The sequence below is a fragment of the Euprymna scolopes genome, chromosome 29, assembly GCF_053919585.1.
Source record: "Euprymna scolopes isolate OS-2025 chromosome 29, ASM5391958v1, whole genome shotgun sequence".
Lineage (NCBI taxonomy): Eukaryota > Metazoa > Mollusca > Cephalopoda > Sepiida > Sepiolidae > Euprymna > Euprymna scolopes.
Genome location: NC_136510.1, coordinates 95,212,709 through 95,237,308, shown reverse-complemented (window position 1 = coordinate 95,237,308; position 24,600 = coordinate 95,212,709). Strand labels below are relative to the sequence as shown.

General features: G+C 31.4%; 2 protein-coding genes across 2 annotated transcripts; both read left to right on the top strand.

Annotated features, from left to right (window-relative positions):
• The first annotated feature begins 20,428 nt into the window (after positions 1 to 20,428).
• On the top strand, positions 20,429 to 20,905 carry LOC145252363 (uncharacterized). The gene has a single exon (XM_080111762.1). It carries the CDS (start codon positions 20,429 to 20,431, stop codon positions 20,903 to 20,905), a length of 477 nt encoding a protein of 158 aa, XP_079967888.1.
• Positions 20,906 to 20,950: 45 nt separating this feature from the next.
• On the top strand, positions 20,951 to 21,454 carry LOC145252362 (uncharacterized). The gene has a single exon (XM_080111761.1). It carries the CDS (start codon positions 20,951 to 20,953, stop codon positions 21,452 to 21,454), a length of 504 nt encoding a protein of 167 aa, XP_079967887.1.
• Positions 21,455 to 24,600: the final 3,146 nt, after the last annotated feature.

The window sequence follows — 24,600 nt, the reverse complement described above, 5'->3', positions numbered from 1 at the left end:
CATCGATATTTATAAAGAGCGGATAATTTTTTATTTTCTAAAAAGTGACTGTATGGGGTAGATAAGATGAGAAAAAGGCGGGAAAGGAGTGAGAGGCGGAGGGGGAGGTGGGAGGCTTGGGATAATATAAGATGCTTTACTCAACATTTCCTGAGATGCTCTTTCAGAAATATAAGTCTATCAATATTATTGGATAAAATAAATTTATTTTATTAAAAAAAAATGGATGAACATAAAAAAATAAGGAAAGACGCAGTAAATACTTGTAGCTTCAACTTGATATTAAACAATAATTTTTTTTTTAAAAAGCTTAAATCAATTTTGAAAATCCCCCACTTTTTTTTCTTACGTCCAAGTACAATGATTTATTTTTGTTCATAATTTTGTTTCGAAAATTTTAAAATAATCTTGCGTACGTATGATCTCACACATACACTCACTTATATACATATGAATATACACACACATATGATCCACCCATACTACCATATATATATATATATATATATATATATATATATATATATATATATATATATATATATATGTATATATATATATATATATATATATATATATATATATATATATATATATATATATATATATATATATATATATATACGAAGGTCGTTTTAAAAGTAGGACCTCTTATTTTTTCGTTAATTTAAAAATGGTGTAGAGCTCTGATGACGTCAATGGTACCATTAAATCGAGCGAACTTTTATGCTCATGAATTTGTTTTTCTAAAGGTTTTATTCATGCGAACGTCTACCTGAAGGTTAACTACTTTTCCTTGTCAAAAAAACACGCGTTAATTAATTATTCAGCCATTTTTATGTTTTCCTATGATTAGTTTCATTTCACTGATTATTATTTATGCATAGTTTCTACATTCTGCATAATTGCGTGGAATTTAAGATGGAAACGTTTTAGTACAGAGAAGTATTTTTCTCTCTCCCTTTATATCTCCCTCATTGTATATATATATATATATATATATATATATATATATATATATATATATATATATATATATATATATAACTACTTAATTTACTCACATAAAATTAATATACGAAAGTATAGATTCATGCGTAAACTTTAAGTATCTACTTCAAAAGTGCTCAATACGTAGGTAGAGCTAGTTAGTAATTTATAAAATATATATGGCGATTAAGCTACACTGAATATTCCGCGTTTCATCCACTCTAGGACTCTTCAGGCTTATGCGCGAATTCTGTGGTTGTTTATCGTTTTTATATACGCACCTTCTATTGAGATTTTAGTTTACTAATATATATATATATATATATATATATATATATATATATATATATATATATATATATATATATAACTCACATTGCCGGTGTGTATACGAAAAGGCTCTACGCAAATTTCTCTTTGAATATTTCGTCTACATAGCTGAAATTTGAGATGAAAGTTGGTTTTAGCCACAAAAACTTCTATTAAGGAGTCAAAATTGAAAACAAAACAGTTGACATTCGAATGAGTAGTCGACTACACCTGTTTACACATATATTCACAAGTTTAACAACGTTATTTATGAACTATTTATTCGTGTTGATGTGGTTCAGCGGCTAATGCATCCGGCTGGAAATTTGTAGGATTTGGTTTCAGTTCTTATCGATGGCACCCGTTATTTAATTTTTTATTTTTACTTTTCGAAATCGCTACTATATATTGCATACAATATAATGATTAAAAGAGTTTGAGCTCTATAATAAGAAATACGAATCTTCGGACTAAGATCACAGTGTAGTATCTGTTCTGATGCTAGGCTTAAGTTTATTTCTCTTTAGTCAATGGAGGTGAAACCCTTCCATACAATTTTAACTTTTTCCTACTTCTAGCATACTCTTTATGGGGAGCTGTTTCCCACCCAGATTGATAACGACCTTCTGCCACATTTTAATCTCATGGGGAAGCAAATAAACACTAATACTAAATACAAAATTTCCATTTCTCTCTCTCTCTCTCTCTCTCTCTCTCTCTATATATATATATATATATATATATATGTATGTATCTATCTATCTATCTATCTATATCTATATATATATATATATATATATATATATATATATATATATATATATATATATATATATTCCTGTGGAAATATAGTTTATTTCCTTATAATATATACCAATCCGTATTTAAGAAGCGCGATGTAATAACAGAGCAATATAGTGAATGAATGACAGAAGTCTATATTCCAAAGTTCATAATGTTGACCATTTTATAGTTTATTCATTTAATTCAGTTGACATTTACAATTCTTGACAGTATCTGTTTTGTGGCGCAAAATCATTCAAACAGTGACTCTATTTTGCCCTTAACTCATCAGAAGAAATAGCAACAATCAATCCAGGAAATATAGTGCAGCTTTTTAAAATTCAAAATAGCGTACTGGAAACATATTATAAGGTATTTACAGCTTCTCTTCCAATTTTCGGATTTTAATGTCAATGTTTTTATTTGCTTTTGATGTTTTTATTTTCTTTTTGGATTTTAATCTCAATGTTTTTATTTCCTTTTGACGAATTGATAAGTGAATCTATTTTGCCCATAAATCACCAGAAGAAAAATGGCGTAATGGAAACATATAAGGTATTTAAAGCTTCTCTTCCAATTTTCGGATTTGAATCATGTCAAAACACACTTTATTTCCTTTTGTGGATTGATTGTTGCTATTTCTTCTGATGAGTTAAGGGCAAAATAGATTCACTAATTGATATAATAATTAAGTGATTGATTTTGCGCTACGAAACTGATACTGCCAAAAATTGTAAATATCAACTGAATTAAAGGAATAAACTATAAGATAGTCAACATTATGAACTTTGGAATATAGACTTTTGTCATTTATTCACTATATATATATATATATATATATATATATATATATATATATATATATAAAGCTGAACGTCTCTGTGTGTGTATGTGTGTGTGTATGTGTGTGTGTGTCTGGCCACGAATAGGCTCCTATATGGTTGACTATTTTAAAAACCTAATTACATATAATGATAGAAGATGTATCGAGGATCAAGAATGGGTATGTTTGATCTGGCAGAACGGGGTTCATAAAAATTGTGGGGTCTGCGTTCGCGCCTGGATCCAAAGTATGGAAATAAAAAATGAAAATAGAAAAAAAATTACAAAGATTTTTGATATAGATGTACATAAGAATACTTTGATAAGTATGTTTCAACTTAAATAGGGATGGTATAATAAAATTGTGGGGTCTGCGTTCGCGCCTGTACTCCATGGAAATATGGCACAAATTTTAACAAAGACTTTTCGTATCTATTTGCGTAAGTATACTTTGATAATTATGTTTCAGTTTGAAGAAAGATGGTATAATAAAATTATGGGTTGTTCGTTCGCGCCTGACCTCCATAGAATGTAAATATGCCACAAAATTTAACAAGGTTTTTTTTTAAAAGGGGTTAGAGTCTACAATAACACCTTAACTTTAATATTAATTCACGTTAGCTTTAATTTATTTTTTTTTGAGTTGAATCATATTGTGTCGAATAAATTCACCTCATAAATTCACGTTCTTATTAAAGTGAAAGCCAAAAAAGAAAAAGAAAAAAGTCGGAACTTTAGACAATTCTCGACACATATTTTGCATAACTCTGTTTTTTTCCTTCTCCACTTGCACGTGGCACTCTTTCGAAAATAGATAAATAATAAAAAATAAGGACGTTACTTGTAATCGTGTCAAAAGAATGAAAAGATCTTGCTCACGTGATTACATGTCTTTTTAAAAACATTTACATAACCTTTTTATTTTTATTTATATATCTGTTTAAGCTTTTTTTGTCAGTGTACTAGAAGGAATTCAGTTGATTACAACCCTTTCTGTGTGTTCTTTACATTACAATAGTACAATCCTGAATCTGACGGCGCAATACTACACCGTTCAATACTGTTAAACTGAAACGAAGCTGTTCTGCTTGAAAAGGGTGCTATTTTCTTCTTATTCATATTTATATCGATTTTTTGCTTTAAAAAACTAAAGTAATTACGTGTTTACTTTTTTAATATCCCATTTTGCTGTTTCGGATTCCTTTTACTAAAATAAGTAAAGCTTCATTATTTTTCAAAACTGTTTTTGTTTTTTTGTTTTTCGATATTTCGTCGATATTATATAGTAAGAGTGTTTAGCAGAAAAGCCAACAAATGACTACCCGAAAAATAAATATACAAGCAATAAATGTTACCATAGTCAATAAAAGTTCAGTTCATGGTATTTTTGTTTTGAAATAGTTTTTAATGCTCTTTACTTGAAATAATTTCAGCGAACCAAAATTAAAACGAAATTTGAGGCGATAACTACTTAAATGAATTTTTATATGAACTACATATGCCATTCCTCAAGCACAAAAAATGGTAAACACTAAAATATGTTTATAAATATTCCTTACGTTGACGGAACTCTCTTAAATTGTTAACACAGAATGCTCAAGTGCCCCTCCTTCAAATTAAAAACGAGGCTCTCCATTTCAAAGTCGCTGCCATTTTGATTTTGTTTAAACCGGTTCGTGAATTAAAAACAAATTTTCTGTTTACAAACTACATAAAATACAAACCAATAAACTTTTCTACCATGAAAGTAACTTTTATTGACTATGGTAACAGTTATTTCTTGATATTTATATAATTATATATACCATTTTCTCTTTGTAAGGAAACATCATTTTGTTGGTCACTCTTGGCTACGAATGGAAACAAAGTTGATATAAAAAAATATATTTTCACGAAAATTATATTTACTTTCATCATATTTTGCTTAGGGTAACATTTTTTATTATCAAACCCTATCTCTTTACAACTCCCTCCTTTTCATAACCTATCATACTTTCATCAATATAGTCTGTATTTTCTGTAGGCTGTTTTTGAACCCAGTCAACGATGGGCACTTCTGCTAGTATATATATATATATATATATATATATATATATATATATATATATATATATATAGTTTAGAATTGAACTACATGTATAAGGGATTCAAGATAAGACTCTTATAACATTGCAAAGAAAGAATGGATAGAGATGAACCAAGAACGAATGAGAAAACAAGATACATAAAGACAATACTAGATTATACAAGATTATAGAAGAACAACGGGAAATAACTCTTGTTCAGCGTAACATGGCGTCGTACACATGTTCTGATGTAGATCCACAGCAAACAAATCAATAACCAGAAATCAAGGGGATTTATTCTTGCTGTCGAGGACCAACACACATTACCTTGAGTTACCAATGTGATATCTTCGGCTGGCTCTAACCTAACATCTTTTTTGGTCTGGCATGGACGCTTCCATCAATCACGATTACACAATTTCTACATCTACGTTACTAGAAAATGGAGTTGTAAAACCTGACGTAGCGATATGGAATAAGAAGGAGAAAGTAGCTACTCTAATAGAAGCTACTCTAATAGAAGTCCGTGTCCTTAATGATGCTAATTTAAACAGAGCTGAGAAGGATAAGATAACTAAATGCCAAGGTTTTATATACGACCTTAAAGGAAACTAGAATCTTAGGAAGATCTCCGTCATTCCAGTAATTATATATTTATAGCTAATAATTGTATGAATAGAGATTAAAACAACATTAACAACATTAACAACATTAATAACGTTAACAACATTAATCACATTAATAACATTAACAACATTAATAACATTAACATTAACAACATTAACAACACTAATAACATTATCAGCATTAATAACATAAATAACATTAATAACATTAATAACATTAACAACATTAATAACATTAATAACATTATCAACATTATCAACATTAATAACATTAACAACATTAATAACATTAATAACATTATCAACATTAATAACATTAACAACATTGACAACATTAATAACATTATCAACATTAATAACATTAACAACATTAATAACATTAACAACGTTAATAACATTATCAACTTTAACAACATTAACAACATTAATAACATTAACAACATTAATAACATCAATAACATTAACAACATTAACATTAATAACATTAATAACATTAACAACATTAATAACATTAACAACATTAACATTAATAACATTAACAACATTAATAACATTAACACATTAATAATAATAATAACATTATCAACAATAATAACATTAACAACATTAATAACATTAACAACATTAACATTAATAACATTAATAACATTAACAACATTAACATTAATAACATTAATAACATTAACAACATTAACATTAACAACATTAATAACATTAACAACATTAATAACATTAACAACATTAACATTAACAACATTAATAACATTAACAAATTAACAACATTAATAACATTAACATTAACAACATTAATAACATTAACACCATTAATAACATTAATAACATTAATAACATTATCAACAATAATAACATTAACAACAGTAACATTAACAACATTAACACCATTAATAACATTAACAACATTAACAACATTAATAACATTAATCATAGCTTCATAACAGACGTTGACTAATTGATTAACGACGGACTATAATTCGTTCCACATAAACATATTCATTAATAAGACTAGGACAACAGCATATTCTTTTCATTGTTTTGACTCTCGAGTTGATATTTTATATACTTTTATATAAGATGATATGGTTCTCGGTTGAATAACTGTGTCTAACTGTTGCGGATATATACTCGAGAATCAAAACAACGAAAAGAATATGCTGTTGTCATAGGCCTAATCATCAAATACACATTTCAGCTTGAGTCTAACTGCCTAGAGAGGATCTAAGAAAATAATAATTCAGATCAGTTAATGTTTTTTTTTTATACAAACGGTAATAATTAAATTTAATATAAATAATTAAATTTAAAAATAGTTTGGTTAAAAATACAAATTGCTTTAGTATAGCAAGGTTTTCTCCTACATTAACTGAGGACTAATTAACTTAAGTGTAGCATCAGAACAGATACTTCACTCCGATATTAACCCGAAGGCCAGATATCTTATTTCTTTTCTTTTATGTTTCGGTGTGAATCTCACGTTTAATTTTCGTGTTTAGCTTTAGTATTCGGAGTGTTTAGACATAACGGAAATTACCGATACTTAACGATAATGCTTCGTAACCTCATACTTTTCCGGCCATATAATGAGTCAAGAAGATAATGATGTTAACCAAGGCTGATGCCCTTTTTTGAGGGGGAGGGGTAGATGGACACTGTTTATAAGATTTCTTGCAGCTTCAATTCTCTTGTGTTCATGTGGTTTGCATTCCTTTTTAACTTCAGCTGCTGTTTTCATGTACTTAGTAAGTGTTTGCTGTTTGTGTCGGTTGGTTTCTGCGTTCAAGAATTTTAATTAAGATTTCAGCTGTTTTTTTTTTGTATTCATATTGTAACATTACACTCTTGTTGTAAATATTTTGAACAGCTTTTAAAATATTTGACCCATCACAATGGTTCGACTGAGCTCCAATCTATTTCCCCCTCGCCAATCTTTCACAAGAAACATTCGTCTAGCCCAAATCACTATCAAGAGTCCCTCCCCACTCTCTATCGTTGCCTAAACCTAAACGTAGATTCTATTAACAAAGCTTCTTTCTAAGAACTGATCGCCTGTTGAACTCTGTTCCGCTGGGCTGATTTCCAGCTGACTACAGTATCGTCGTCTTCAAGTCCAACGTAAACAAGTTCTTATTGAACCGTTCTCGTAAATAATCTAATTATACCAAATTTCTGTGATGAACGATTACTACCCTATTGTCCCAATAACTACAAAACACACATTAACCCTTATCCTCGAGTGGCCTCCGGACCTGGATATATGGTGACTCCTTTATAAAAAAAAATTCTAATCTGTTATTATTTTTCATAATTTAATTGATAACATTTTTTTTCTGTTTATAAAATATTTGTTATTTAATTGTTACAAAACTTATTTACCTTTGTATCTACTAGTTAACATGCCTGGGTTTTTCATTTGTAGGACCCTAACACACACTTACACACTCACATACACACACGCACGCACACACACATATATATACACAAAAAAATATACATATAAGTCATTATTATAGGGCTGGGGATTATGTCAGAATTTCAATATTTATTAATACTCGAAACAATATTTTTTAAATACTGGAAACAATATTTATTAATACTGGAAACAATATTTATTAAAACTGGAAACAATATTTATTAATACTGGAAACAATATTTATTAATACTGGAAACAATATTTATTAAAACTGGAAACAATATTTATTAAAACTGGAAACAATATTTATTAATACTGGAAACAATATTTTTTAAAACTGGAAACAATATTTATTAAAACTGGAAACAATATTTATTAAAACTGGAAACAATATTTATTAAAACTGGAAACAATATTTTTTAAAACTGGAAACAATATTTATTAAAACTGGAAACAATATTTATTAAAACTGGAAACAATATTTATTAAAACTGGAAACAATATTTATTAAAACTGGAAACAATATTTATTAATACTGGAAACAATATTTATTAAAACTGGAAACAATATTTATTAAAACTGGAAACAATATTTATTAATACTGGAAACAATATTTTTTAAAACTGGAAACAATATTTATTAAAACTGGAAACAATATTTATTAAAACTGGAAACAATATTTATTAAAACTGGAAACAATATTTATTAAAACTGGAAACAATATTTATTAATACTGGAAACAATATTTATTAAAACTGGAAACAATATTTATTAAAACTGGAAACAATATTTATTAATACTGGAAACAATATTTATTAAAACTGGAAACAATATTTATTAAAACTGGAAACAATATTTATTAATACTGGAAACAATATTTATTAAAACTGGAAACAATATTTATTAAAACTGGAAACAATATTTATTAAAACTGGAAACAATATTTATTAATACTGGAAACAATATTTATTAAAACTGGAAACAATATTTATTAAAACTGGAAACAATATTTATTAAAACTGGAAACAATATTTATTAAAACTGGAAACAATATTTATTAAAACTGGAAACAATATTTATTAAAACTGGAAACAATATTTATTAATACTGGAAACAATATTTATTAAAACTGGAAACAATATTTATTAAAACTGGAAACAATATTTATTAATACTGGAAACAATATTTTTTAAAACTGGAAACAATATTTATTAAAACTGGAAACAATATTTATTAAAACTGGAAACAATATTTATTAAAACTGGAAACAATATTTATTAAAACTGGAAACAATATTTATTAATACTGGAAACAATATTTATTAAAACTGGAAACAATATTTATTAAAACTGGAAACAATATTTATTAAAACTGGAAACAATATTTATTAAAACTGGAAACAATATTTATTAATACTGGAAACAATATTTATTAAAACTGGAAACAATATTTATTAAAACTGGAAACAATATTTATTAATACTGGAAACAATATTTTTTAAAACTGGAAACAATATTTATTAAAACTGGAAACAATATTTATTAAAACTGGAAACAATATTTATTAATACTCGAAACAATATTTTTTAAATACTGGAAACAATATTTATTAATACTGGAAACAATATTTATTAAAACTGGAAACAATATTTATTAATACTGGAAACAATATTTATTAAAACTGGAAACAATATTTATTAATACTGGAAACAATATTTATTAATACTGGAAACAATATTTATTAATACTGGAAACACGCTCCGTACAAAATGTAAAATGTTAGAATTGAGTAGGTATATTGTTTTGATAATAATTTATCATAGTTTTTTTTTCGTTTTTCTTTTCGGAATATTTCCTAGTACTCGCACAATTGTTAGTATTAGATAGACTTTCTTCCTGTTCAAAATTTCTTTCAGTTCTTTGAAAAGTTCCGCAAGACAAACTCTTTTTCTGTTGGGACGGCGAAAGTTACAACTTGGCATTTTTTTTTTTTGGTCCCTTGTTATTAACTAGCCTGGGTGTCCGACATTGTCCGGGTGTTTGGAGAGGTGTGTTGAAAAAAAAAGCGGTAGCAGGCAGGCAGACTCGAACCAGTGATGTGAAGGCGGAAAAGAAAGTGAAAGAAAATCTGACGTCTTATCATACTACCCGACCGAAGACCAGGCGTTGGCGTTTGCATTTAAATAGTTTCGCTTTATTTATACGAAAAGGCAAACAAACAGCCAACACGACGGCACGGTGGGAATTTTGTTTAACTTGATCAAAAAAAGATAGAGACGATGTCCGTTTGCGAATCTGAGATATTACGATCTCGCAAGTATAAGAAACCTTCTCGCGGAATCTAACCGACGCAAGAACCCCCACCCAAAATGTCTTTTGTGGACATACACAAACGCTCTAACTCATTTGCTCTGTATATAATAGACTGGCGAGGGGTACCCGGCGTTGCCCGGGTGTTTGGAGGTATGTGTGGTTTTGAGCAAATCAAAACTCCGGGGGGGGGGTTAAAATAAAAAAAAATGTTTTGGTAGGTAAGTATGAGGATCGAACCGGAACCCTTGAGGCAAAATTATAAATTAAAGTGTGAAAAAAAAGGCGTGCAACGTTAACTATTGCACCACCGCGATATACCAACGGAAACACGTTTGAATGTATTTAATTACTTAGATTGGGCAGGTGCACGTTTTAATGACTTAATGAGGTCAACTGTTGACTGCGGCGTAGCATTTCATTTACTGCGGAACGCGGGGGTAGGGGGAAACTGGAAAATGCCGCCATAATTAATTATAGGAAAGTCGAGCAAATTAAATAGACAGGCGAGCTCCGTTGACAACTCTGAGATATTGCGATTTACATGTGATATAAAAAGTTTTAAAAAGTTGTTAGGCGAGCGACCGCTTCTCTGAAAAAAGCCTTTTGTAGACATACAGAAAAAGCGAACACACATACAAACATACATACATTTTCGCTTTTATATTTATAGATTATTATGACGTACAGTCTCCATGCTTGGATGAGTTTATTTATACCTCCATTTCCCGTGAAATTTTGTGGTTTCGTTTTTCACTACCTTATCCGGTTTGTGCCTGTGCCATTGGTCTGCATGTGTGAAATGCAGTCGTTTACAGAGGCCCCATTTTTCTGCTTCAGTCGTCCATGTAGCCATTTCTTTTCTTACTTTTTCTTATCCTTTTATTAAAGGTTTCACCCCTTCACGTATTCCGGACGTTGATAGCATAACAGCGGCGATCAGTTTTCTTGTGTTATGTGTTATGGATTTTTCCAATTTTGTTTGTATCTTTCATAATCCTCTTGTAACAGAATGCGGAGATCCACATGGCAGCAACAGCAGCAGCAGCAACAACGGCCAACATATGCAAAGACCGAGCCGTGTGCCAGGTGACGTCACGGCAGAAATAAAGAAAAATTAAAACAAAACAAAACAAAAAAACGTGGTTCCTGAATGTTAGAGAAAAAGAAAGATATGCACGTTATACCCGTGGGCCAAGAGCGACAGAACAAGATATGGTCTATCTATCTATCTATCTATCTATCTATCTATCTATCTATTAATGATCGGACGATTCCAATATTTTTTCTGATTCCGATAGAATTACAGTTTTGTTCTCTGTCTGTCTGTCTGTCTGTCTGTATATCTGTATGTCTGTGTGTGTGTGTGTGTCTCCTTTCTCTCTCTCTCTCTCTCTATATATATATATAGTGGAGATGGCAATTAATAAAAACTGAAGAAAGTGCTCAATACTGTTGTAGGGCAAATATGCGTTTTCTTTTTTATTACCGTATCTTTCTGTTAAGTTACATTATTGTTTCGGCTACACGGCCGTTTTTTTGGGGGGGGGGGCCGTCTGTAGCGTCCTCAGACTTTTACAGAAATATTCGCTATTTCTGTAAAAGTCTGAGGGCACTACAGACAGCAAAAAAAAAAAACGGCCGTGTAGCCGAAACAATACTGTAACTTAACAGAAAGATACGGTATAAAAAATAAAACAACTTATACACACACACACACACACACACACACACACACACACACACACACACACACACACACACATATATATATATATATTTAAATGAGTGGAATCATCAACAATTGTTGTTTTTATATATTTGTAGTTTCTCCTATATAATAAAATGACTGCAGAAATTTCTCTTTGGACAAAGTAGCGTGGGTTTTCAACAACAGCTGTCACATATAAGTTCAATACATCCAGCCTATTAGCCGCTATCTTATGTAGTTTTCGAACACCATTATAGACACATTCATTCGTGATAATAAAATGCTACATTGCACCCAACAAGCAAAACCATCACAATCGCAGCATCTTTAGAAGAATGAGTCTCGATTTTTCTGTCTAAATATTTAGTCCTACCACCGTTACCAGTTCTCACCGGAACCAATTCTACATGTTCCACAAATACTGTGATTACACCGACCATAACCGGCTCATATATACATACATATATATCATAATCTTTTCAATTTCGGATTCAGAAATAATAAATTCTCCCTCGCTAAATTCCGTCCATTCTAAATGGCTGAGCTTTGAAAATTCTCATATTCCGGAATCCAGTTACTTGCTTTATAAACTATCGCTTACTAACGTTAAAATATGGCGTCACTAAGAGTTATATTTTTTTTTCGTGGAGTCAAGTTCATTTACTGTATAGATCATTTCAAACATGTAAGATGGAAAAGAAAATTAAACCAACATTAAATAAACTGTTTACTTGCTTTTTAAAAATAAGTTTGAAAATACGCTATCAACTATAAGGTTCTCCTTCGTCGTATTCGTCTCAAACCAGCAACAAAACTGAGTTCTTTTACCATTAAAAACACTGCGTGTACATTCATGTTTAAAAGCGACGCATTTCATATGTATTTTACATATTGAAGAGTTCAGCTCCAAAATATTTGCGACTTTTACATTAAGATTTTTCTTAAACCAAACAACGACGACGTCTTCGTCACAACTAAATTGAAGAGGTTAGCTCCCAAATATTTGCGCATTTTTAGTGCTATGCCTAAAGAAAAATACGGAAGTTTATTAAACGAAATAAAACGAACTTGTTTTTGCCAACAATTTTATTTACGTTACATATTTCTTTTAATAAAATTCCGTAATTTTTTTTATCAGAACATATTAGAAAATATACTCGATTATTTGGAAGTAAAACTCTACAATATGTATGAACTGCGTCTGTACTTCGGCGGGGTACCACTGCCCGCTATTATTCTGGTCCGGCACTAACAACTGTGGTTTAATTGTTTTTTTTATGGGATAAAGAAGATCCTAAGTTTAAGCGTGATTAACCTCTAGGATCTTCGAAAATATAAGGTGGTAAATTTTAATCGCTTCCCTGTTCTTTTTTTCACCCATGAACACAACGCAACGTACCTTTATTTTAATAATGTAAATATTTTTGACATTTCCTTTGTAAATCTCTCGATACAGCTTTATTAAAGCGAGGGCGAAACCGGTCAGCTACCCCCCCCCCTTTATTTTACTTTCCTCTTCTTCCTCCAATTTTAAAAACGTGTTTTACTTTTAATCATGATTAATAAATGTCTTCTCTTCATGATTGCAATATTTAAATTTTGTACCCCCAAGTATGGAGTATTGCTGCCACATCTGGGCTGGTGCATCTGCTACTAGTCTCTCGCTCCTTGACAAGGTTCAAAAGAGAGTCGCAAACCTGATAGGCCCTGAACTGGCATCTAAGCTTCAGCCTCTGTCCCATCGACGAAATGTTGCATCCCTCTGCCTTTTCTACAAGTATTTTAGTGGTGAATGCTCTGATGAACTGCAATCACTTGTGCCCCCACGACGCGAGCACCCTCGACAAACCAGACAGGCTACTAGATCCCACCCCCACACTGTAGAGGTCCCTAGATGTAAAAGATCTTTTTACTCCAATAGTTTCTTTCCCAGAACCGCAAAACTCTGGAATTCCATTCCAGGTCCCTGCTTCCCCAACAGTACTGACGTGCAGAAGTTCAAGTGTAACGTGAACCGACACCTTGCTGCCCAAATCCCTACATAGTACCCCAGTAGTTGTTGCCCCTGATAGTAGCCCCTTACACCAAAGTGGCAATTTGCCTTGTTTGGGGTGAAAATGTAAAAAAAAATATATATATATATATATATATATATATATAATTTATTCATACAAACATTGATGGCTACATATGTGCATACCTGTTTCTGTAACCACCCGTATTGGGAGATTACGTCTTCAGGCCATGAATTATCCTCGGTAACTGATAATTCTGGGTCTGAAGGCGTAATCTCCCCAATAACAGGTGATTACAGAAATATGTAGCCATCAATGTTTGTATAAATAAATTAAATATACCTGCTCTGTTTACTCAGTGAGCACTTTTTTGGTAGACACATGTTGTTTCACTGGATGTACTTCTAGGAAACTAAACTGTACTGCCATAATATATATATATATATATATATATATATATATATATATATATATATATATATATATATATATATATATATATATATATTAGTGATGGGATGATTCCATTATTTTTCACGATTCCGATGTAATTACCGATTCCGTACTAAATTCCCGATTCCGATACAATTACCGATTCCGATTCTTTATAAATCTCTAAATATTAACTCTGTAGTTGTATTTTTCCTCTGATTTCCGTAAAGACACACATGTTAAATGTGCAAACATTTTGCTAAACTCAGAAATATACTTGTGCAGGATGATCTATAGATTTTGGCTTCACTGTTGGTTTAAATCAATAAATATTTATTATTTTATCATCATTACCAGCAATGGAAGATTTTGCTTGAAAAAAAAAAAAACAAAAAAACAAATAAAAAAAGACAAAAGAATCGTTTTGGCATCAGGAAATCGGTACAGATTTTACCGATTTCGTTACCGTTAGATATTCCGATTTTTCCAATACCCAATTCCGATTACGCATCCCAGCACTAATATATACTAGACTACTTGTGATCCGTTGGGTCAGTATGTTATATTAGCTATGGAATTCATATATGAGAGTGACACTTGTGACGTAAAGAAAATAGTTTTTTTTTCGACTTAACAGAAACATTTCTATGAAAGTATATTAAAATGAAAAATCACGGACGGATCACTCAAACATGAAAAAAAAATCCTCCCTATTCGAGTAAAGTTACCTATTTCCCAATAATCGCTCAAAATTAAACATGATTTTCCTACGAATCGAACGCTGACGAAAGTCATTTAGCAGCAAAAACGCACATGAACCTACCGATGAGAAATATAAGAATGAAAAACCCATATTGGAATCCTTCAACCAAGTCATAGAAACTTAAAATCTAAAAAAAAAAAAAAAAAAAAAAAAAATTAATAAAACCTGACGCAAAAAATAAAACCTAAATAAATGAAATAAAATAAAACTAATATTGAAACAGATTAGTAAATGTGTCAACAAATTCACCGTTCTCACACAACTATTTTGTATCTTGAAATGTAAACAAAAAATAAAAAAAGAAGGAAGGAAGGAAAAGGGAGGGATAGAGAGTAGTAGTAGTAGTAGTAGTAGTAGTCTTGCTTTATTACAATTGTTCTTATGTTTGTCAACGGGTTAAAGTTGTTTAGTTGTAAGAAAATAGCGACAGTATAGTTGTAATAAAGAATAGTTACAAAACACCCCCACTCTGCCCATGTTAAATAATAATTTCGAAATAATAACGTTAATATTTCAGTGCGCAGGTCAAAATCTGCAAAAGAAGCGAGTTGTGTTTATTTGTTTACGTTGTTATGGGTTAATGTTTATGCGCGCATGCGCAACCGGATGTCGTAAACCGGAAAGTGGATTACATCACTCGTTACAAGGTCATTTGAGTTTTATAATTATATATATATGTGTGTGTGAGTTTTATAATTATATATATATATATATATATATATATATATATATATATATGTGTGTGTGTGTGTGTGTGTGTGAATATGTGCGTGTCTACGTGCATGTGTGTGTGTGTTTTATAACCGCATTTAAAGGAAAACAGAACACGGGAACAGAGTAGTATTCTTAATAACCAATTACATCATCGCGACTTCATTCGACCTACTGTCTCTTGTTCTTCCGGACATACAAAGGTATGAACCCCTCTTTCACTTCCAGATGTTTACTGTCAACTTGACTGATAATCAACTATTGCAGACTCGCATTTCCTGTTACCCTCAAGAATACCGCTTCTACCCGTCACCAACCCAGGTAATCGAACTGCATCAAAACCGTCTTTGTCCTTGCACTTTTCGACCTAAGCACCCTAGACCTCGTAATCAACCAGCTGCCAGTTACATACTCCCCCTCAATCTTCTTTTTTTTTCATATTCATTCCCCCAACTCGAAACTCCAAGTACCATTCTAGCTGCCACCCGACTACCACCTCTTGAAAACTTTCATCGTTTTCGTTTGCTGTTTTTGTTTTCTCTGTACTGCCGAATTATCCCCCTTTTGTTTTATTTTTTCATCTTTAAACAAAATATCTTGATGCTTGTTTATTTTAATTTATTTTTAATTTTAACGTATGACGCATTTACATAAAAAGTGAATACCACTGCACATACGCATTTATACATACACGCATATACACATATCATTGCGCAAAGACGCAACAAACTTACACACGTTGGAATACCATAATCTTAGTAATGTAATATGGTGCCAGTACTAGATAGTTTTCTTTTGTCTGTTTATTTGACATCATATAAACCCTTTAAGGATGTTAAATGTCGAAATACAAATAAAGGCCAATTCTGCCTGTTTTGTGGCATCTCTCTCTCTCTCTCTCTCTCTCTCTCTCTCTATATATATATATATATATATATATATATATATATATATATATATATATATATTAATTTTCTTTATACAAACATTAATGGCTACATATGTGCATACATGTTTCTGTAATCACCCACGTTGGGGGATTACGTCTTCAGGCCAAGAATTACCTTCAAAAGTGACATTTCCACCAAATACATTTTTCTACTTCGTTTATCAAGTTAAAATACAACCTGGGTGGGAGTCAAAAAAAAACAAAAAACGGTAAAAGGATGAGTGAGGTCTTTGAAGATAATAAACATCTTTTTTCTTTTCCCCTTCCCCCATCCAACCTAACTTTTGGCTTTTTATGGCATAGGGTACTTGAAGGGGAAAAGAAAAAAGATGTTTATTATCTTCAAAGACCTCACTCATCCTTTTACCGTTTTTTTTTTTTTTTTTGACTCCCACCCAGGTTGTATTTTAACTTGATAAACGAAGTAGAAAAATGTATTTGGTGGAAATGTCACTTTTGAAGGTAATTCTTGGCCTAAAGACGTAATCCCCCAACGTGGGTGATTACAGAAACATGTATGCACATATGTAGCCATTAATGTTTGTATAAAGAAAATTAATATACCTGCTCTGTTCACTCATTGAGCACTATTTTGGTAGACACATGTTGTTTCATTGGATGTACTTCTAGGAAACTAAACTCTACTGGCTATATATATATATATATATATATATATATATATATATATATATATATACATATACATATATGTATATATATAATTATTTTTACTATAATAATTAAATACATACAGACACTAGTGTGTCATCCTTTTGGGATTCTTCAGTGCAGGGTGTCACGATTAGCACCAGTCGAACTATATATATATATATATATATATATATATATATATATATATATATATATATATATATATATATATATAAATATATATATATATATATATATATATGACTACTTCATTTATTCGCATAAATTTAATATACGAAAGTATAGATTTATGCGTAAACTTTAAGTATTTACTTCAAAAGTGCTCAATACGTAGGTAGAGCTAGATAAGCCTGACGAATCCTATAGTTGGATGAAACGCAGAATATTCAGTGTAGCTTAATCGCCATATATATTTTATAAATTACTATATATATATATATATATATATATATATATATATATATTTGGCTTAAAATTTATTGCTATATAAAAATTTGCTGAATTATACAAATCCAGTAAAATTTGGTATATTACAAACAAGTATATATATATATATATATATATATATATATATATAGTCTATAAAACTATACAAAAAAAAATGAAAAAAAACATTTTTTATCATTCGTTAGAAAACCATCCAGTCAGTAGGTCATTTAATCACCTGCAATCACTGCATCAACTCGCTCTCGAATTTACTATAGCACTGATAATTTATTTTTTAAGGGATCATCAGTTGTTTACCATGAAACACTGTTTCGGGATTTAAAAACAAAACAGTATATTACATCATGGCTCCCCAGCAGTGTTGATCAAACACCACCACCCTTAATCTTAGGAAGAAGACATGTTACAAACATTTAATCCAATTTCCTATTCTTAATTGCAATTATTAACCTTTTCATACTATAAAAATGAATTTCTTACCTGTGTGATTCATCAATTTCCACATTTAAAATGGATATATTTTTTAATTTATCAGTCTTGTATTTATAAGATTAGGATTAATCCATTTACCTACTTATCACCCCCACTATGATTAGTATTTAGTATATTTACATTCTTATTTATTTAAAATTAGATATATAAAGGTTAAAAATATTTTTACCTATATACATTTTTTTATATATATATAAATTTATTATATGTAATTATAAATACATTTTATACATTGCTAATATAGTTTTGGATTTCCTTTATTAATATAGTTTGGTTGATCTTAAACGATTCAAAAGCATCAGGATAACGAACAAATGCTTTATTTAACTGTTTAAATATTTTATTTTTATCCCTACCTTGTTTTAGCATCCTTATTACTAAGCTAGAAACTAGTGGTATAAAATCTGTTAATTTTAAAGTAACGCGAGCTATTTTCAAAAACTTTGATATAATGGTTCCATAAAACATAAAAAACAGGGCAGGTGCTATCTTTATGCGACATACGTACTATTTTAAAGGGGAAAGCGTTTCTTTTATCAAATATTTTATAAAGAAAAATCCCATCCTCAATTTTTATATCTAAATCCAGAAATGTAGCCTGTTATCCTCTATGTTCACAATTCAATTTTAATTCGTTTGGATATATAAGATGCTTATTTTTTTCGAATTCATCATTATCGTTTATACATATAAGATCATCTATGAATCTCCTACACCTATGAAAGTTATATGTTTTAGATATATCAGTTTTTAATAGTTTTTAATTGTGATGACACACACACACACATATATATATATATATATATATATATATATATATATATATATATATATATATATATATATATACTCGAGTCTATGTAAATACAAATTTGCCCAAAATGGTGCAGGATCCAATCCCATTGGGACACCTATCGTTTGGAGTAATATTTTATTTCCTATTTGAAAATAGCATTCTTTAATAAGATGACTTACAAGTATTTTAAAAATACCTTTAGAAAGACTAGTTTTGATATTTTTATTTTTACACCAGAAAGCTTTAGAGTTTGAAAAGTCTATATATTTACCTTTTCCACCTTCAAAAGCTAAATCTACAGTATCATTTAATTCTTTTATAAGTTTTTCGTGCGGAATTTTAGTATATAGCGTACTAAAATCATAAGTAGCTATAGATTTTTATTCTGGAATTTATTTTATCTAATTTTTCTTTCACTGGTTGGGAATTATTTACTACCCAAAATAGATTTATATTACTATAGAATTTACTTTTCAGGTGAAAATTATTTATTTGATTTATCATTAATTTAAATATTTTAGACATAGCTTTACTTAAAGGTTTAGTGATGCACGTCTTTGAACCTACAATAAATCTAGCACTAACTGGATTTTTATGCATTTTAGGTATCCAATACATACATGGAAGATTTTTGTGTTTTTCTTCTAACTTTAATCCTACTTCTTCACTAATCCGATCCTGCATTTTGCTAATTCCTACCTTCTGATGAGAAGGAAAGTATTTCTTCGAAGCTCCGCGGATTAAGGACTATCTACTTATTAAGTGTTTCCTTTTCAGATTAAATATGTTTTAACTCTTTTTCAAAGTGTTTTTAACATGTTTTATTAACTATTTGCTCTTATATATATATATATATATATATATATATATATATATATATACATATATACACACACACACACACATATATATATATATATATATATATATATATATATATATATATATATATATATATATACAGGGTCGTGCAGATAAATTGGGACTAAATTTAACAGCACATATCTTCCGTAATTTCTAACCTATGACTAATTTTTTTTTGCAGACAATCTATAAAACCCTTTTCTTTAATATTTCAGATCAAGATCTAGCATACTTCGCTCAAATATGGCGGAATCAGCACGAAGAACGACGATATGTGAAATGAGACGCGCCGGGAACTCTGTTTCGGACATTATTAAAAGCACAGGCTATGCGAAATCGACTGTTTATCGAGTTGTTGCTGCTTTTGATGCCGAGGGTAAGGTTCAGAGAAGTCGACACAGTCCCCGCAGTGATCGAAAGAGAACCAAAACATTCCTTGCTGGGCTGAAAAGAACGTTGAAGGCAGACCCAAGTCAGTCGATGTCAAAACTGGCACAAAAGCGCAGAGTGAGTCGTAGCACCATCAGCAGGGCAGTCAAGGAAGACCTTGGTATGAAGTCATACGTAAGGAGAGTCCGTAACCTTTTAACTACTCGCGCAAAAGCCCTAAGAGCTGAAAGATGCCCAAAGCTTCTGAACTATCTGAAACACAAAGGAGGACATGTCCGCGTTTTTGTTGACGAGAAAAAGTTTGTTGTTGATGAAGTTGCAAATCGCTAGAACACTCGGGTAATTGCCTACGATCCTTCAGAAGGTCCTCCTGTGATGCAGAGCAAAAATCCCGCCTCTGTGATGGTTTTTGCAGCCGTCGCAAGTGATGGTAAGGTGATGCCTCCTCATTTCATCGAAGCGGGCCTTAAAATCAACACAGCGGAGTACTTGAAAATTCTGAAAGATGTTTTGATGCCTTGGATACGTAGGAACTACGACCCCTTCAAAGTGATGCTCGTTCAAGACTCTGCGCCCGCTCATGGAGCAAAGAAAGTTCAGGATTTCCTGAAGGAGAATCTTCCTTTGATGGTCCCGAAGGATATTTGGCCCAGCAGCTCCCCAGATCTGAATGTTTGTGACTATTGGCTGTTTGGCGTCATTGAGGGAGAGTCTAACGTAACTTCACATCCAAGTGTCAACTCTCTGAAGGCCGCCATTCGTCGGGCATTTCGTAATCTTGACCCCGAGGATGTAAAAGGAGTTGTTCACGGTTTCGCTCGAGAATCTCCCAAATTATTGACGCAAAGGGTGCTCACATCGAATGATTTTGTTCTGTAGACAATAAAGAAGAAATAAATATAAGTTAAAATTACGTTTTATCATTATTTGCCTTTGAAAATAGCGAATTTACAAAAAGTCATGTTAGTCCCAATTTAGCTGCACGACCCTGTATATATATATATATATATATATATATATATATATATATATATATATATATATATATATATATATATATATATTACAATAGAAAGATGCGAGAATGAAAAATAATATGGTTAAGGCTTAAACATGGAAAAGTAAAATACTACGACTCGTAGATAGTAAAATTGGAGAAGAAAAGGACAAGATATTCTAGTAAAAAATATAATAAATTTATAACTTAAAATATTGCAGCATTACTAATTGATTATATAATGTTAAATTGAATTTTTCAAAAAATTCTTAATTCTGCAATAATAATGTTAGTCAAGTATAAATTTAGTTAGTCAAGTAAAAGATTATTATATTTTTCACTTGAATATCTTGTCTTCTTCTTTTACAGTTTTAACAACTAGTTCTTTACTTTTCTCTGTTTAAGCTTAACCATATTACACGCATTTTTCTATTGTAATCCATAATTTTTCCAGGCTTCCAGTAAATTCACTTGTTCTTTGTTTAATTTCAATCTTAGTTTTTACCCCCATAAACTCGTCTGCTTTCATTAAAATCCCCCAATTATCTCCCTTTCATTCTTTCATTCTCTATGTTTCACTTGTTGCCTCTTTTTTTTCCAAGGGCGGTGAATTGGTAGCAACAGTAGTCGCTGAAGCGACGTGGTTGCTATGGAAACCAGTCACACTAGCAGGGAGGCACGACGTTGCCTTGGATTAAATGAGAATCAACGAATGATCCACCTTATATGTTTTTTGTTATCAAATCGGCGAAATTGTCCATTATTAAATCAAATCGATTAATTGCTTGCTCTAGTTGTGTGAATGGTTCTCCCGCTTAGGTCAGAACTGATCTCTGGCTTTGGTCGTGATCGTCTACTCTACCGGGACTCCTTCACATGGATTCTCAACTTCGTGTTGATTTCTGCTGAAAAACAAAAAGCTTCGCATGCGCACCGGAAAAGAAAGACAGACTCGAGTTTTCTAACTACGAAAAAAGTTAATTTAATGAAAGTTCAAGTTTTACATATATACAACGTTCAGTTCGATTAGACCAGAAAATATCCAGATTTTCCTCAAATCTTGTTCTTCGTTCTCTCGATGGCGGTCAAGATGTATCGAGGCAGGGTGTGTGGCGTCCTTCGGGAGCGTGTGTTTTTCTCGAGATTTGGCTTCAATCTGTCTCTTGCGACCCGAGTATGCGCTCTTATACTAACGCCACGGGTTGGGTCTGACGAGTCACTAAACAAATCAAGGCCGGACACGTTTCTGGGGAATCCCCAGATACATTTTGCGTGTGTGCATTTTAGCGATTCGTCCGCAGTTTCGCAAATCTGGGACCAAAACATGAAATTCTTTTCACACGACTCCAAGGGGTCAAATCCTGTCAATTTTCTCTACTCAGAAACTCAGAATGTCTGAGCCGGGGTTCCTCAGGCCAACAAGTACATGATCTCGTTTCTACATTATTCTGACATTTCCTGTCATTGTTCTAAACAATAAAAATATCTGTCTGTTTTTTACAAAGCACAATAAACTCGCCCCTTTGTCCGGGATTCAATTAACGTTTAACGGACAATCTCAGAATATTTACCTGGTCCTACTTAGGGGTTTAGGGGATTTTAACCTCCCAATGGGGAACAGTATTGCTCCTCAAGACGGCCACGTCATAGTTGAGACCTACCGAGATGCACCAGCAGGAAACTTCACATGCCTTCTGTCAATAACTTAGCCCATAATACAACATAGTGTACATTGCATAATAGAGAACCTATTGTTGATTTTATAAAATTATTTTTATATAATTCATTGGATTAAAGTTTAAAATGAAAAAAGTCAAGTATCATGGTTCAACTGTGCTTTAAGCAGAAACATTCATTAATCGGATGTTTTTGATTAGCAATTTTCGATATTTGTCAGAAGCATTCAGATACAAAACCAACGTAAGAACACTCCCAGACACATGAAGTATCTCCCTGGGAAATTTAAAAAAAAATGAGCGCAGTTGTTTCTGTGTCCATAAGGAACTCTCTCTCTCTCTCTCTCTCTCTCTCACACACACACACACACACACACACACACACACAAAGACAAAGTTCCGTCCATATAATAGTAAATATGTAGATAGATAGAAATATATTTATGTGTGTATGGAGGTGTGTGTGTGTGTGTGTGTGTGTGCGTGCGTTTGTGTAGACACCCCCTCCTCTCTCTCTCTCTCTTTTCCCCTTTCTCTCTTTCTCTCTCTCCACATACACGCACGCCGAAACGCCCAAGCATGCAAATACACACTGAGGGAGAAAGTGAGACTTTCACTCGTCTTTTCTTCCTTTTTTTTTGTGGTGTTAATTTTCGAAGAGCAGTTGTGTAAGGTGCTTCCGAGACCGAATAATAAAAAAAGAAGACAAGACGACAACGGTTACATCCGGTCACGTGACAGGTGCTAATTGATTCTGATGTGTTCATGGGGAGCTGTCACAGTTAATCAGCAGCAAAAGGGGAATAATAATAATAATAATAATAATAATAATAATAATAATAATAATAATAATAATAATAATAATAATAATAATAATAATAATGTCTAACCTTTTGTTATATCGTATCATTCCTATTGCTTTTGTTTTTCTGGTTCAGTTGTATGACACTGGAATGTATGGGGGGGGGGTAAGGACTGAAGCCTGAGGTCTGTTGTGTTTCCTGGTTGAGAGTTTGTTACGTGATGACGATTTTGTTGACGACGGATACCATCATGAGGTGATGCTGGTGAGCTCAGCGAGCACTTCCCAATAAATGAGGTGATAGGAACGGATGTTTAAGGAGAGAGGGGAGGTATTAATCATAAGCTGTTCTCGGTCGAGCAGAATGGAAGCTAGTGGAGGTGGAGGTCCACTTTAGACGTCGTCCGAAAAAAGGGGAATAAAGAATTAAATATTGAGAATAGTTTAAGATCTGGTTAAATATTACATCATCTAAGTATTTTAACATTTTCTCTATCTGTCTGTCTGTCTGTCTGTCTGTCTATCTCTCTCTGTCTCTGTCTTTCTCTCT

Coding starts and splice junctions, on each gene's coding strand:
- LOC145252362 (XM_080111761.1), top strand. CDS start 20,951: ATGCAGAGCAAAAATCCCGCCTCTGTGATGGTTTTTGCAGCCGTCGCA.
- LOC145252363 (XM_080111762.1), top strand. CDS start 20,429: ATGGCGGAATCAGCACGAAGAACGACGATATGTGAAATGAGACGCGCC.